The 17,930-nt window shown below is 43.3% G+C and overlaps 1 protein-coding gene across 2 annotated transcripts in view; it reads right to left on the bottom strand.

The window, feature by feature from the left end:
• LOC147018483 (inter-alpha-trypsin inhibitor heavy chain H2-like) overlaps nt 1-17,930 on the bottom strand; it is a 118,374-nt gene that overhangs the window by 31,500 nt on the left and 68,944 nt on the right. Inside the window, exons 15-18 of one of the 2 annotated variants that reach the window (XM_085898166.1) lie at nt 15,541-15,618; nt 15,108-15,221; nt 10,190-10,391; nt 1,763-1,935 (exon numbers count right to left, since the gene is read on the bottom strand). In XM_085898166.1, the coding sequence (XP_085754292.1) occupies nt 1,763-1,935; nt 10,190-10,391; nt 15,108-15,221; nt 15,541-15,618 (567 nt within the window). The remainder of the gene's footprint in view (nt 1-1,762; nt 1,936-10,189; nt 10,392-15,107; nt 15,222-15,540; nt 15,619-17,930) is intronic. The other variant, XM_085898167.1, reaches the window with a different exon arrangement.

Here is a 17,930-nt window from a genome sequence, read left to right as displayed (position 1 = left end):
GAATACCATGGGAAGAGAGTTTGAGTAGTGCAGGGTGCCAGACTGTGTCAAAAGCACGTGATATGTCCAGGGATACGGCTCGGATTTCCTGTCTGGCTTTGAGGACCTCCATCCATTGATGGGAGACCAGAAGCAGCATATCCAGGGTAGAGTGACCTGGTCGGAAACCAAATTGATGATAGGAAATCAAGCCATTGGAGAAGAGGAAGGATTTCATATCTGAAGCGATGATTGATTGTTCGCCCCTTTCTGCCAGAAAACAAATTCTGCCTTCAGGAATGACAGAAAGGATTATTCAGATGGTATAAATAAAGCATTTCAGACATGTATTTGTGGTTTGCAGTTCATTCTCGCCCCATGTGGAAATGGCAATTGCATCATTAGTGAATGTTTCTGAGTTTGCCTTTTCGCTTTCATTATGCAGAGGGTGGGTACATTCCAGAGATAACTACCAATAAGCTGCCAGTCTGCAATGGTTATCACATCAAAATATGATATATATATATATATATATATATATATATATATATATATATATATATATATATATATATATATATATATATATATATATATATATATATATATACCAATTCAAAAATCATAACTGGGATTGGTTTCCTTAGATGGTACTGACAAGTGGAATTTCTGGCCTGGGCCCATGGACTAAATCTCAAAATATGTGGCTCAGGAGGTTGTCAAACAAGAACATTGAGAGAAGTTTATCATTTTATTTCTGCTCAACAAAGACATATAAACCAAGAACTAAGTTCTAAAATAATATTTGTGAATATACTCTGGTAATGAATGTAATCGAAAAATTAATTTATTACCTCGAGTAGAACATGAACAAATATTCATTGGATCACTCTTTGAATGGAATGAAAATATAAAAGGAAAGAAGTGCTTTAATCAGTAAGTCTCAGTTTAACATTTGCTCAAGGGCAGAGATCAGCCTCCTCTTTTGACCTGATGGACCTTGAGTCAGAGAGTCAGGGGGTGGGGGGAGAGAAAATCATTCTCCTCTTTTGGGTTTTTGGGCCTTGAGACAGTCTCAATTTTACATTTGTTTGTATGGGAGGGGGAGGAATCCATCTCCTGTTTTGGGCTTTTTTGGGGTTGATTCAGAGTTTTCCCCTTTTTTCCCATTCATTTGAATGGATGCCTCAGAAGCCCTATTTATCCTCCACTAAGGAGGTAAGGAAAGGGGACCATGTGCACAGGATTGGCAATCATTTTACCTCCATCACCAAAGGTGAACTGGGGTTATGTTTTCACCCCTGTTTGTCTTTGAGCAGGATCTCTCAAATTTATGGATGAATTCGGATGAATCCTTGTGGACAGGTCGAGTGTGACGAGGATGAATTAATTAGATATTTGTGAAGATACAGATGCTATAATTTTTTTAAAAGTGATTCTTCACCATTGAGAGATCAGACCAAAAAATTATATGTTGAACAATATCTCAAAATGTTAAGGACAAATTAGGATAAAATCTTGTGGACGAGTTGGGTCGGTGCCAACAAGCCAATCAGATTTTGGTTAAGATACAGATGCAGATCCGGCCTATTGGTGGGATACAAAATGTAAACTGGTCAGCCTGGTGGAGTTGTGCATTCTACCGAGGGCCGTTATCGTAAAGTAATGTGATTCAAAAGTAATCTGGTTCTTCATGCATGCTCTTTTTAAAAACAATGTGAGTTGCAATGAAGAGAGAGTGAAAAAAAGCTCATGCATTTTGAGCCAGAGATTGCAGTATTACCCAAAAGTCCTGTGGTATTTGAAGACAGATGTGCCTCAGGGTCGGTGTAGAATCCCAGGAAATCACGATGCTCAGGATGGCTTTTCCAGACCCGATGCAAAAGCACTACAAACGTCACCAACTCCAATTCGATTGTGACTCTTTGATTGGCATCCACGCGCAAAGTTAGCCTACTAACACACAAGTCTCATCAATGTCAGGTTCACCTCATGGCAAAAGCGACAGATATCCCAACAGCTCAATAAAAAGATATCCCAGCAACCATAGCCTAATTGGCTCAGACTCAAGTCTTGGTCCATTTCTTCAACGTGTCATAATGCAAGGTTATTCTAATTACTCCACCCTATCTACTGTAAATGGATGAGGTGTGTGTGTGTGTGTGTTATACTTTTTGTCTATTAATTACCTACATCTGTTCATTAATTATGCACTACGGTGTTGGAATGTACCTTTTGACCCTTTAAACTGCTGAGACCCATTTGGTCTTTGAAGACTGTAAAGACCCCCAAGGACCCAGGTGATCCAAAAGACCCTGAGGATACAAAAGACCCCGAGAACTCAGAGGACCCAGATGATCCAAAAGTCCCCGAGGAGCGAGGACCTTAAAAGACCCAAAAGTTCCGAAGGACCCAAAAGACCCATAAGACCCTGTGGACACTTTAAGAATCTACCATAAATGTATAAAGTGTGTGTGTGGCGTGTTTTTTGTGGAGTTCTACTCGAGTGTTCTGATGTGGAATGTAATGCACCAAAATGATGATGGTGACCTCCTGAGTTGATTAACAACAAAAAAAAAATCGTTGGAATTCCTGCGTTTTAAATGCACGTTACATTAAGGTGTATAAAGGAGCCCAATGCACCCTTCTACCACGGCATGGCATTCTAATTACAAAATAAATAACAAAAACAATGATAAGTGGATGTGGAAAAATTACGTGCCAAGACCAGGAATCAAACTCAGGTCCACCGGTGAACCGTACCGGTGCTCTGCCATCTGGGCGACCCACTGGCTGAGCACGCAATTCCTCCACATATAGAAATGCCACTCTCTTTCCCCTGCTGCTTCTGGGACACTCTGCTAACCATCGTAGCAGTGAGGGCCTGTCCACGAGGGTTTTCCTCCCAATGGGGGGGGGGGCAGCTCCATGTTCGCTATTAATCACCACAGGGGGCATCGTAATGGTATTATCCAGTAATAAACAACATTACTACGCCCCCTGTGATTAATAGCAGACATGGAATCGAACTCCCCATGGGGGGGGGGGGGGGAGACCTTCTCGTGGACAGGCCCTCACTGCTCCTATGGTTAGCAGATAGTGTCCCAGAAGCAGTAAGCGAAAGAGTAGCATTTATATGTGTGGAGGAATTGCGTGCTCAGCCAGTAGGTCGCCCAAATATCTCAGATGGCAGAGCACTGGTCAGGTTCACCAGAGGACTTGGGTCAGACCTGGGTTCAATTCCCATCCTGGGCATGTAAGTTTTTCACATTTACCTATAATGCTCATTTCCTGTTCATTTAGGATAACATTGTAACAAAGCATATATCGATCTATAATTCCAGCAATGTCTGTGTGTCTGAGAATGCTGTTTCTCGACAACCACTGGTCCGATGTAATTGAAACTTGCCAGGTATATTGCTGGGGACCTGAGGATGTGCCTTTTCAAGGTTTGATATTAATCGGACAAGCGGATCCCAAGTTATGGCCATTTATTAACCAAATCAATGACAGGACACGGTGCTATGACATCACGATTGACGTCACAATTCTTCTTCTTCATTTGATATGATGTCACAATTGACGCTGGGGACCTGAGTATGTGCCTTTTCAAGGTTTGATATCGTTCTTCTTCATCCGTTTCAGCTGTTTCCCAAGTTATGGCCATTTATTTACCAAACCAATAACAGGACACGGTGCTATGACATCACAATTGACGTCGTTATTTATTTATTTATCTTTTTTTTGCACGTACGGCCACGCACGAGTCTATCTATAATTCCAGCAATGTGTGTGTATGTCTGTCTGTCTGCGACCGCCGTTTCAATCTGATTGAAACTTGCCAGGAATATTGCCGGGGACCCGCGGATGTGCCTTTTCAAGGTTTGATATTAATCGGACGAGCGGTTCCCAAGTTATGGCCATTTTATTGCTTTTTTCAGTGTTGGAAAGGTGTATATATCGCAGCTGAAGTGTCGTTCCATCTTATCATGCCATTTTTCCTGAAGATATCTCAGAATAATAACAGCATAATAATAATAATTATGCGGACAACAAAACGAATTTCCATACCGGATCGGTTGAGGTCCGGGTTACCAACGACCGCCACCGGTACCGGTGGTCAGCAGGGTACCAGTGGAAATTGTGCTACTGCTGGGTGAAGAAGGAGACGGGGATGGCGAGTCCGGAGGCAATGGGAGAGGGGGAAGGGTAGAAGTGTGGAGGTGAGAGTTGGAACTCTGAATGTTGGGACGATGACTGGCAAAGGGCGAGAGTTAGCTGATGTGATTGAGAGAAGAAAGGTGGACATACTGTGTGTACAAGAGACCAAGTGGATGGGGAGTAAGGCGAGGAGCGTTGGAGGTGGTTTCAAACTGTTCTACCATGGTGTGGATGGGAGGAGAATTGGTGTCTGGGTAATCCTGAAGGAAGATTATGTCAAGAGGGTATTGGAGGTGAGGAGAGTGTCTGACCGAGTGATGAGTGTGAAGTTGGAAATTGAAGGGGTGATGATGAATGTCATCAGTGCATATGCCCTGCATATGGGGTGTGAGATGGAGTATAAAGAAGATTTCTGGAGTGAGTTAGATGAAGTGGAAGAGAGTGTATCCAAGGATGAAAGAGTGGTGATTGGAGCATATTTCAATGGGCATGTTCGGGAAGAGGATGAGGAGGTGATGAGTGGGTACGGTCTCAACAAGAGAAATGTGGAAGGGCAAATGGTGGGAGAGTTTGCAAAAAGAATGGAAATGGCAGTGGTAAATACGTATTTCAAGAAGGAGGAACACAGGGTGACGTACAAGAGTGGAGGAAAGTGCACACAGGTGGATTACATCTTAAAGGCCCTGTCACACCTTGATGATTTAGCCAGCGTATGCTTGACGTATGCAAAATTAGGCTAAAACGCTGGCACACGTCGAATACGCTATGGGTAAGTTTGTATACGTTAAGAGCACGTTGGCATACGTCGTAGTATGCTGGCATACGTCGTAGTACGCCGAGGAGTTGAACAAATTTTCCATGCTTGAAATTTTTCGACGTATGCCAGCATATGACTCACACGCTCCGCATAATGCTGGCCATAAGTTGTAGGCACGTTGCGCGATAGTCGACACACGTTACTTGTAAGTTACTCATAAGTCACGTCGAGGTAATATTTAGCATACCCGAAACTTATTTCTAACCTATGAGTAACGTGTTGTAGGCACGTTACGCGATCGTTGACACACGTTACTCATAAGTCGAAACACATCAATGTAATGGTTAGCGTCAGTGTTCCAGACTTCCTTGTTTTTTTTTTGTTTGTTTTTTTCTTCGGTATGACGGTGATGTTAACACTTCAATTTTTAGTGCGGTTATAATATAATTAATAGGCTGCCACTCAACGATTTAAATCATAACCACACGAAAAATCGATTTGTCAACATCACCGTCATACCGAAGAAGAAAAAAAAAAAACCAGGGAGTCTAGAACACTGATGCTAACCATTACATTGACATGTTTCGACTTATGAGTAACTTACAAGTAACGTATGTCAACGTGTGTCAACCACCGCGTAGCGTGCCCACAACTTATGCCAGCGTATGCGGAATGTGCGTCATACGTCGAGTACGTCGAGAAATTTTCAACATGCTGAAAATTTCTCGACGTATGACGACGTATGCCAGCATACTACGACGTATGCCAGCGTGCTATTAACGTATACAAAACTTACCCATAACGTATTCGACGTGTGCCAGCTTGGTTCGGCAAATTTTTAATACGTCGGCATATGCTGGCTAAAACGTCAGTGTGACAGCGGCTTCACACTCCGATGTCTCGTGCGGTTATGATTTGAATCGTCGAGCCGCAGCCTATGAATAGCCTACGCCACGTGATCGTCGGCGATACGCTGCCGCGCTATGCATAAGTTAGACTATCGTTGGGCAGAGGTTGTGAACGCCAACAACACGCTCAGCATTCGTTGGTATAAGTTATCGATATGTGATTAAAACGTTCTGTGTACGTTACTAATACGTAATGCATAAGTCCAACACGTTATTATACGCCCACAACTTAAAAAAAACACCAATAGTTCAGTGTACGCCAGCGTTTTACATACATTTTGAGACCTTGCCATACGCTGGCTAAAACGTCAAGGTGTGACAGGGCCTTAAGCAGGAGATGCAACCTGAAAGAGATTAGACTGTAAGGTGGTGGCAGGGGAGAGTGCAGCTCGACAGCATCGATTGGTGGTCTGTAGGATGATTGTGGAGCTCAGGTTGAGGAAGAGAGTGAGGGCTGAACCAAGGACCAGATGGAGGAAGACTGTTGCGTGGAATTTAGGGAGGAGGTGAGACAGGTGTTGGATGGTGGTAAAGAGGGGTGGGATGATTGGGCAACTACAGCAGAAGTGGTGAGGGAGATAGCTAGGAAGGTACTTGGTGAGACATCTGGACAGAGGAAGGAAGATAAGCAGACTTGGTGGTGGAACGAGGAAGTTCAGGAAAGTATAAGGAAGAAGGGGTTGGCGAAAAAGAAGTGGGATAGTCAGAGAGATGAAGAAAGTAGGCAGGAGTACAAGGAGTGGCGGCGAAAGGCAAAGAGAGAGTAGGTGGCAAAGGCTAAGAAAAAGGCATATGACGAGCTGCATGAGAAGTTGGATACAAAAGAAGGGGAAAATAATTTATACGGATTGGCAAGACAGAGGGACCGAGCTGGGAAGGATGTGCTGCAGGTTAGGGTGATAAAGGACGCATATGGGAATGTGCTGACGAGCGAGGAGAGTGAGTACTTTGAGGAGCTGATAAATGAAGAAAATGAGAGAGAGAGAAGGTTGGAAGAGGTGGAGATAGTGAATCAGGAAGTGGGGTGGATCAGTAAGGATGAGGTGAGGACTGCTATGAAAAGGATGAAAAGTGGAAAAGCGGTTGGCCCAGATGACATACCAGTGGAGGCATGGAAGTGCTTCGGAGAGATGGCAGTGGGGTTGTTAACCAGATTGTTTAATAAAATCTTGGAAAGTGAGAGGATGCCGGAGGAGTGGAGAGTAAGTGTACTGGTTCCGATTTTCAAGAACAAGGGTGATGTGCAGAGCTGTGGAAATGACAGAGGGATTAAGTTGTTAAGCCACACCATGAAGTTGTGGGAAAGAGTAGTGGAAGCTCGGTTGAGAGGAGAGGTGACGATTTGTGAGCAGCAATATAGGTTTATGCCAGGAAAGAGCACCACTGATGCGATGTTTGCTTTGAGAATGTTGATGGAGAAGTAAAGGGAAGGCCAGAAGGAGTTACATTGTGTGTTTGTGGATTTAGAGAAAGCTTATGATAGGGTGCCAAGAGAGGAGTTGTGGCATTGTATGAGGAAGTCGGGAGTGGTGGAGAAGTATGTGAGGATCGTGAAGGATATGTATGAGGACAGTGTGACAGCGGTGAGGTGTGCGGTAGGAATGACGGACCGGTTTAAGGTAAAAGTGGGATTGCACCAAGGATCGACTCTGAGCCCTTTCCTGTTTGCAATGGTGATGGACAGGTTGACGGACGAGATCAGATTGGAGTCTCCATGGACTATGATGTTCGCGGATGACATCATGATCTGTAGGGAGAGTAGGGAGCAGGCTGAGGCGAGCCTGGAGAGCTGGAGGTACGCACTGAAGAGAAGGGGAATGATAGTCAGTCGGAGTAAGACGGAGTACATGTGCGTAAATGAGAGGGAGGGTGGTGGTATGGTGCGGTTGCAAGTAGTTGAGGTGGGGAAGGTGGATGGGTTTAAATACTTGGGATCAACTGTCCAAAGTAACGGAGAGTGTGGGAGAGAGGTGAAAAAGAGAGTGCAGGCAGGATGGAGTGGGTGGAAAAGAGTTGCAGGAGTGATTTGTGACAGAAGGGTAGATGCAAGAGTTAAGGGGAAAGTATATAACATGGTAGTGAGACCAACTATGTTGTATGGTTTGGAGGCGGTGGCGCTTACAAAAAGACAGGAAGCGGAGCTGGAGGTGGCAGAGTTAAAGATGCTGCGATTGTCGTTGGGAGTGACGAGGATGGACAGCATAAGGAATTAGCATATTAGAGGGACTGCGCAGGTAGGATGGTTTGGAGACAAAGTGAGAGAGGCGAGATTGAGATGGTTTGGACATGTGCACAGGAGGGAAGCGGAGTATATCGGGAGAAGGATGCTGAAGATGGAGCCGCCAGGCAGGAGGAGAAGAGGAAGGCCAAATAAGAGGTTCATGGATGCGGTGAAGGTGGACATGCGGGTGGTTGGAGTGTCAATGGAAGATGTGGAGGATAGATCGAAATGGAGACGGTTGATCCGCTGTGGCGAGCCCAAACAGGAGCAGCCGAAAGAAGAAGAAGAAGAAGATTAATAAAAATAATAATAGCACAATAATTGGCAGTAATAAAAAGAATAACGTGATACAATGACCAATGTCTGTCAACCAATAACGACCAATATATTGTCTGTCAACCAATAATGACCAATAACGTCTGTCAACCAATGACAGGACACGGTGCTATGACGTCACGAATGACGTCACAATTAATGTTTTTTTTTGCATGATTGACGTCACAATTCTTCTTCTTCGTTTGGTTATGACGTCACAATCGACGCTCGGGACCTGAGTATGTGCCTTTTCATGGTTTGATATCGTTCTTCATCCGTTTCAGTTGTTTCCCAAGTGTTTCCCAAGGTTTGAATTAATTGTTCAAATAATTATTAATTAATCCCAAGGTTTGAATTTTCCCAAGGGAAACAGCTGTTTCCCAAGGGTTTGAAAGCTGTTTTTTCCCAAGGTTTGAATTAATTGTTGTGCTTGGTAGACAGTTGTGAATACATTTACAGAGAGAGGGGCGAGAGAGGAGGGGGGAAAGAAGGGGGGAAAGAGGGGGGGGAGAGGAGGGCGAGAAAGTGAGGGAGAGAGGAGGGAGAAAGAGGGGGAGAGAGAGGGAGGGAGAGGGGGTGAGAGAGGGGAGGGAGAGGGGGTGAGAGAGGGGAGGGAGAGGGGAGAGAGAGAGGGAGGGAGCGGGGGTGAGAGAGGGGAGGGAGAGGGGGTGAGAGGGGGTGAGAGAGGGGAGGGAGAGGGGGTGAGAGAGAGGAGGAGTCACAATTCAAGAGAGGGGAGAGAGGAGGGGGCGAGAGAGGAGGGGAGAGAGAGGAGGGGGGAGAGAGGAGGAGCGAGACTAGGGGGGAGAGAGGGGGGGCGAGAGAGAGGGGGCGTCACAATTCTTCTTCTTCTTCATTTGATATGACGTCACAATTGACGCTGGGGACCTGAGTATGTTTCCCAGGTGTTTCCCAAGTTATGGCCATTTATGATATGGTTGGTCCGATCTAATTGAAAAAAATGCCCCAATCCAGTCGTCGTTTACGAGAGCGAAGGAACGAAGCTGCACATACTGGCACACACCTATGGGCATGCACCTATGGGCATGCACCTTCGGGCCCGCACTAGTTAATTTAAAACTAATAATATTTACACCAATAATAAGAATAGTCGTATCATATGGCAATAATAACAACGAACACATCATCCCCATGCTGGCTCCAAGCACGTCTGGGCTTAGTGAAAGGCAAGCTAATGCTCAAGCAGCCAGCAGGTGGGTATGCAACAAGGCTATGAAGACCAATGAAAATTTGGTGTATCGGACCAACGGGCCCACTAGTTTTACAAAAATATTGTCCTTGCCAATGAATACATTATCCAGCTTAAATTATACAGATGGTTACATTACGTAAAATGGACTTGGCTTCCGCAAAGACAGTTATATTGCACATTCTCAAAGAAGAAAACCCAATGTACAAAAAAATAAAAATTACCATTTTTACAGCCATTTTTCCCTGCTGTGCAGGGGTTAGCTTTTTTTCTTGAGGCAATGTTTTTATGGCCGGATGCCCTTCCTGACGCCAACCCTGGTCGCCTCTTACGACACACAGGGATATGGTACACCTATTCTAACCGGGGCATACACCAGGACCAGTACACTGGTACTCATTTCACCGACCTCGGAAGGATGACAGGCTGAGTCAACCCCCTGGTGTTAATTCAGCAGCCAACGGGGCTTCAACTCAGGACCCTGGGATCCCAAGCCACCACCCTAACCACTAAGCCAACACCAGGCTTCCCAATGTACAGTACAGGTAAAATACCTTTCGCTTCTTTCTTTGTGCATATGCTGTCAGTAATGTTACACCTCCATGGACTGCGGTCTTTTGCTTCTATATTTCACTCACCTTTCACGATGTAAGGTCACATTTGCAGCCCAGTTCAGGCCACTACGAGTCTCTCCATCCTTGAATATCAGGCCATCTGGAGATACTTCCAGCAACAATGCAGGTCCCAGGACAAGACCCAACCGTCCAAAGTAAGAACTTGTGTGTTTGCTCCCAGACGTTGGACGCTTGGAGTTGATCAGTTGGCCATTAACAGCAATACCTAAATTAATCAAATAGATTTTACATTTTCAAAACTGCATACACAATGTAACCACGAGCAAGCATCTCAAAATGCAAAGCCTGGCCACGTCTGCTTTGTACTCAAACTAAACTTAACGAAAAGGAAATTCGAAAGAAACTGGACATTTTATTAATTCATGTTCTCCATATTCTCATCATAAAGGTGTGTTGAAGATTTGATGATAAAAGCTCAATTGGTAAAAATGTTACCATCTGGACATGCACACTGAATCTCAATGGTAAATAAATGAAACATGGAAGTGATGAAAAAAAAAAACGGGGCGTCTTGCCCTCAACGTGCTGCGGCAGGGCTAATAATGGCTATCTATAGTCACGTGACTTTGCCCTTTCACATTTTTACCCAATTTTTTTATTATTTTCTCCATATTCTCATTTCAGGGTTTGTTGAAAATTTGATGAGCACCTGAGAGCTCATCTGCATTTATTTACTTTCATTAATTTAGATTTTCATTTACGGATGCTTTCTGATGGTTCTGTGATTTTTTTTTCTAACAAAAGCACCTAAGAGCTCACCTGCATTTATTTATATTTTCATTTACGGATGCTTTCTGATGGTTCTGTGATTTTTTTCCCGTTGTATCAGCTTCGATGTCCATCGGCACATAAAATTACAGTGCTTCCCCCATCGTCTTGGGTCACTCACCTGCATTTTTTTTTCATTTATTACTTGGGAAAATCGAAGATTTTTCAAGTATATTGGTTGGTTTTGTGTGTTTGTCTGTCTGTCTTCGTTTTGTATTTCATGTAGTTATTTCGTGAATATTGGTTTTAAATTGTGACCTGTAGGTGATTTGACATGCATACAAACAAACAACCAGACAGATAGACTAAATAATGCACAAGACCAATCAATATACTTTAAAAATCTTTGATCTTCACAAGTAACAGACAGACAGAATCACAGACCAGACCAACCGATATACAGTGCCTATAGAAGGTCAACACCCCCTTTCAAAATTTTCACCTTTTGTTACTTTATAGCCTGGAATACACTTTTAAACCAATCTTCACAAAACTTCACCACATGGTAGAGTTCATCATAAGCAAGAAGCCGATTGTTTTTGAGGTCAAAAGGTCAACATAGACCAAAGGTGAACAATTTTGTCGAATTTCTAAAATCCTCAATTTTCATCCGATTGACTTGAAATTTGAACAAGATTTGCACATCAGGTCACTGAATTCAACTAGCCAATTATTTTGAGGTGAACACACACCAAAAGGTCAACATCGGCCAAAGGTCAACAACTTTGGTGAAAAAAATTTAATAATCAATTTTCATCCCATTGACTTGAAATTTAAAGAGGTTTTGCATATCACATCAGTGAATTAAATGAAGAAATATTTTTTGAGGTCAACATAGGCCAAAAAAGTCAAGATAGGCCACATTTCTGAAATTGTCAATTTTCATCCGATTGACTTGAAATTTGAAGAGGAGTTGCATATTTGGTCATTGAATTCAACCACCAATTATTTTTAAGGTCAAATTTGTTTTATGGATTTTGCAAGTATTGTGCTCTGCATGATATCTTTGTTATTTTTCATTTATTTATGTTTTTATTTACGGATACTTTCCGACGGTTCTGTGATCCCCTCCCCCCCCTCATACCCTTGGTGTATCAGCTTCGATGTCCATCAGCACACAAAATTTCAGCTTTCTACATCACCCGGAAGATACCGATCTTTAATATCAGTCAGTCAGTGGTTAGGCCTAAGTCACATTTGCTCTATGGCGAAGATACGGCAGCCGTACGCCCTCTGAATTGACAGAAACGTGCGGCGGCCACAGAGTTTCTGCAGTGGCCTCAGGGTGGCCCTACGCCATTTGGCTATCTTTTACAGGCCGTAGGGGTCGCCGTGGAATTATAACTTTTTTATAGTTATAACTTTTTTATACGCAGAGTTATAACTTTTTTCATTTCTACGTTCGCCATAGCAATTCGACAAGCCGAAACAAAAAACTGGTAAAAAAAAAAAATAAAATGAACCCACTCGTTACCATCCGTCTGGCTGCACGTTCGCCTTAGAGCCCCCCTGCGGTCGCCTTGCGGGCACCTTGAGGCTACCTTGAGGCTACCTTGCATCTGCCTTGAAAATTCTATGGCCGCCGCAGGGCCCCCTTAAGGTCACCGTGTGACATCAAATCAAAGACCGTACGGCAACCCCACGTTTTCAGTCTCCACAATTTCTAAATACGCCGTGCGGCTCCCCGAAAATAAAAACATATGTGACTGCTGCATTGTGTGACCGTGGAAATACTGCGGCCGCCGTATAATTGCTAGTGGCCGTAGATTTTGGAGACCCCACGGCCGCCGTGGCAAATGTGACTTAGGCCTGAGAAAGCTTTATATGTTCGACTAGCAGGGTATGTTTACACATTGTAAGCAATAACGCACCGTGTTTCTACATTGTCTGGGGTCGCTCACCTGCATTTATGTTTTTTTCATTTATGGACGCTTTCCAATGGTTCTGCGATTTATTTAATTTTCCTGGTAGACCCACTTCGATGTCCGTCGGCACATGAAATTTTCAGCTTTCTACATCCCCCGGAATGTACCGAACATTAATGTCAGTCATTCAGTGGTTAGAAAGAGCTATGTGTACATATTAGATGAACCAAACTCGGTGGCATAATGGTTAGATCGCCAACTCAATCTGGGAGTTCGGTGGTTCAAACCCTGGCTGAGTCATACTATAGACTTGAAAAAGAATTGTGATGTACACATGTGATTGCAAATACGAATTGTGCAAGTACAACCGTTTTGTCTCTCCAAGTGTGGTGCATTCTGTTTACCAAAGCAGTGGCATATAGTGGTGTGTAGGTTTGGAGGTTTATAGAATAAGTAATGGGGTAAAGATCATCATGTGATGAGGTAATCTTGGCCTCCTTAATCACTGTCAGTCATGTGGTACATTTGGTAATCGGTGTTTTGTACGTTCTGCTTCTTTGCTCGACGTTCATTTGAAAGAATACGGCATGGACAAACAACTCTGGGAAGGCAACGGCAAACCCCCCAGTGTAACCCTTGCTAAGAAACTGCTTCGGCAGCACCAACACTCCGTAAAGGGTATGGTATTAAATAAAACTAGAAGGGTACTCTGACGTCACGACGTTGCCAGATATGCCTCTGCCGACATTATTACATCATTATACATACTTGTACCAAGTTTGATTTAAATCCCTGAACCCAGATTCAGAATATTAAATAATTATGGATGCCAAACCATGTGTCCAATCAGGTTGAAATTTAAAACATATTCCCCATGACAACTAGATCATAACTGCAACGTTTCAGTTCGAATGATGAAGCGGTTCAAGAGAGAGAATTTTTCAAAGATTTTCGTTCAATCAAATTTGGCTACCAGACCATGTGACCGATGAATAATTATTGGTGAACACTGATATCTGCAAGGATTGGGGAACATGTGGGTGAAGTTTCCCCTCGATCTGTCAAGCCGTTCTGAAGATGATTTTTAAAGATTTGAGCATAAATCCAACATGGCTGCCAAACCATGTAACCAATGATGTCATAGTTGGAGAACTTTTGTTCCTCATGGCTGGGCAATATAAATTTTTCCTCGATCTGTTCAGCAGTTTCGGAAAAGATTTTTGAAGGTTTGCATGTTAAAAACAAATATGGCTGACAAACCATGTGACCGATGATGTCATCAATCCCCCCTCCCCCCATACAATTTAGCCGTAGAAGATCCTCAAATTTTCACACTGATCGGATAAAGCGTTCCGACGTGTGCAATTATGATGTCATGACGAAGCCACATGTGACATCATCAAAAAATAACACGTTTCCCATTGGGAGCACTTGATATGTGCCAAGTTTCAATTTTTTCCATAAAGGGGTTTTTGAGATGCAGAGGTCCGAAGTTTTTCCTTTTTTCTAACATGGCTGCCACACTGTGACACAATGACGTCATCATTATCATATAAACGTTATACATGAGTTGTCGCTCCTATGTTGAAAATTTTGAGTCAATCAGATAAGCGGTTGCAGAGAAAACGAAAATTAGCATGGACGTACGTACAGACAGATAGACAACCTGAAAACATAATGCCACCGGCGACCATCAGCGGAGGAATAAAAATTAATTTATGCCACAATAGGTGATGCTGAGAGTACAAAAATATTCCAGCTGATAGTGAAAATAGGTGGCAAGTTGAGTGCTTACTACAGTTTACAAGATCCCATTTGCTTATTATCTCAGGTATGCCACTGATGACCTGATCACTTGATCATTTCACACATTTCAAGTACATTCCCAACTGGAGCACATAGCAGTCTCACGATCCACATCCATCTCTATCCCATCTGAACTAATCTTAATTAATTAATAATTAATTAGTGTGCAGCACGTGACTTCTGGTTTGCATCATTGCTGTAAGTGCCGTTGATGCATTTCCTGTTGTAGGTTAAAGTAGGAATTTGGAGTTTGTTCAAAGTGCTGGAGACAGCTTGCTTATTCTTTGCAAAAGACACCAACTAATGCTCGCAAGATGGGACACCGAGTTTAATGTCCATCTGAGGGACGGTGCAAAGTTTAATGCCCTACCTGCAAAGCACCAATCCAACAGGTTATAGTCAGGTCAGGAATTAAACCCAGAGTGGACAGATCAAAGATAAATGTGCTCCCTCTTCACTATCCAATTGAACCTCAGACTGACCTGATAGCTCATCAGAGACAAGGCTGAAGATAGTCCCTTCCTTATCATCGATGTTGAAACACACCGTAAGGTTGCTTGTTGGCAGGTTGATGATGACGTGAGGGTCATTGTCCACTGCAATTGCAATCAACAAAATAAATGATCAACGTTTTCAACATAAATTTAGTTTTAGGTTGACAGATAGACAAGCTTTAACCACAAGCAAGTGAGACAAGTTATGCATCCCTTCCCTACAATGCATATGTTGTTCTCCTGTGTCGACCACACTCATTCCCCCCTCACTCTACAACTCACCCTATACCAACACATGATGAACCATGCTTGCTCAGTAGCAATAAATTGTTCTATTCAGAGCTTTTCTTGATGCAATACAATAAATAAATAAAATTCCAATCATGCATGCTAAAAAGGAGACTACTCTTTTCTCCCTTACCGCTAGTGATGAAAGGAGGTTGCCTGGAAATGGAACCATCAGCAGAACGACTCTGTGCAAGAACTCTGAATGGATAAGCTGTCACAGAGGGGAGAGAAGAGGGAGATAGAAATAAAAACAGGACGTGTTCATGGGAAGAAAACAAGTAGTGATCAAATGGAAGACCAAATACGGCATTGGCGTCATCAGAAGGAACCCAAAGAAGTAAAGAGCAAAGATGGGGTCATCAGGAGGAACCTGGATAGGAATTTTATTGACACAATTCGTATTTCCAATCACACATGCACATCACAATTATTCAAACACAAGCAAACATTTCCTTTACCCATATGCAGCACTCGCAAAACCTCGAATATCGCATGCTGCTGTGATTTAGCACTTCTACGCTATAGGCCTGCTTTCGGTCCGACAGGGACAAAGGGAGAGAGACAGTTAGAGAAGCCAAGACAGACTCCTCCCCCCACCCCCCCCCCCATGACCTGGTGTGAAAACGTCCCTCTCAGTTGCTTCATGAGCTGCAAAGCCCGGGCTACTGGAGGTAATTAGATCACTTGGTTATTTTTAGGTAACCGGATTGACTAGACGGAGGACCCTAACTCACGTGGTTGAGTTATTGGCGTTCACGGTCGGTTAGCGACCCGCTGTGTCATGGAATTATCCGTGTGCGATGGCCTGCAATTCCGGGGAGTCTGGTGGGAACCCGAGATAGCTTCCCCCCCTCTCCCCCACCAGCGGTCTTCACACCCGACCCACAAATATCACACACACACACACACACACACACACACACACACACACACACACACACACACACACACACACACACACACACACACACACACACACACACACACACACACACACTTAACGAAACAATATATTACGAAATATCTAGCTCTAAGTCTGTGAGGATCTCTCTTGGACTCCCCAAAAATGAAATAACAATGTATTATCATTTGTGAGTAATATCCACGAACCACAAAGATTAAATATACAAGAACCACATTGTGCAATTTTGTGTCGTAAATAATAATAAATTATTGACGTAACACCAGTTACATTAATGCGAATTACAATAAACCACAATGAAAGTTGCAAATTCATGAATATGTGAAATTAGTTTTCATCAGCGTGTTCCCTTGCTTGAAAGTCTGAGTGGGTTCAGAATGGCACCAAAGAAGGAACTTTAAACAGAACAGTGTGTGAAGATCCAAACTCTAAGAAGAAGGGCACACGATGAAGAAAATAGCAGAAAAGCTGAAGATCTATAACACTTTGCAACACCTGAAAGAAGAAAAATAAAGAAACCAGAAAAGTCCAGAAAGACCGAGAAGAATCTCCCAAAAGGTAAGACAAGCACATGAAGTTGCTCAGCTTAAGTGATGGAAGAAAATCAAGTTAGCAGCTCAGAAATTAAATAAGAGTAGGACTGAACATTAACTTCTCATCTTGCACTATATACAGAAGGCGGATTGCAGCAAGTCTCCATGGTAGAGTTGTAGCAAAGAAACCACTGCTGAGACCACAGAATAACGTGAAAAGATAACCTTACAAAACAACACCAATATGCGACGCACTGCTCCAACGCATGCTCCCATACCTGAGCTGACCGACCAAAACTGGGTGACTGAACAATGGAATCTGGTACTCTGGTCTGATGAATCAAACTTTGACCTTTTTGGATCGAAGATGACATCTCTTAGTTCTTGCTGGCATCTCTGAGATGACATCTCTTAGTTCACAAAAGATAAGACCTGGAGAACGTTGCGACACAATATTTGCAGCATACTGTTAAACATGGAGTAGTGGGTGGGGGGGGGGCGCTCTGTGACTGTCTGGGGTTGTTTCTCAGCTTTTGGTGCAGGGAAACTTTGTTAAAAATCAATGAGATGTTCACAAAAGAGAAGTACAAGCAGATACTGCAGCATCATGGAGTTCCCAGTGGAAATTGTTTGATTGGAAGATTATTTATTTTCCAGCCAGATAATGATCCAAAACACACTTCCAATATAGTACAAAATATATATTTGGACAATAAGGCAGGTTAAAACTAGTGTGCTCCAAGTGTTAGAATGGCCACCTCAGAGTCCGGACATGAATCCCATCAAGGCCATTTTTTGTACACATAGTCGAGGCCCTTGGAAGACTAGTACTAGTACACTGAACAGATAAGGACACAACAGGACAAAAGGAACAGCAGAGAGAGAGGGGGGACACAAACAGCATAGTTGAAGGCCAAGACAGGAGGAGGCAGACAAACAATGGGTGTGGGGACGATTGGGGGGCAGGAGAGGATGCATGGAGTGGACAAGATGGATACAGAAAGGAACTCTGGGATTACCTGAAAATGGATAACAACAAGAGGAACCCAACTATTCTTACAGAACTGT

Source organism: Eptatretus burgeri, chromosome 10 (assembly GCF_056783735.1).
Source record: "Eptatretus burgeri isolate ZD-2024b chromosome 10, Ebu_testis_v1, whole genome shotgun sequence".
Taxonomy (NCBI): domain Eukaryota; kingdom Metazoa; phylum Chordata; class Myxini; order Myxiniformes; family Myxinidae; genus Eptatretus; species Eptatretus burgeri.
Note: the sequence above shows the minus strand (reverse complement) of the source record. Positions and strands in the feature narration are given on the sequence as shown.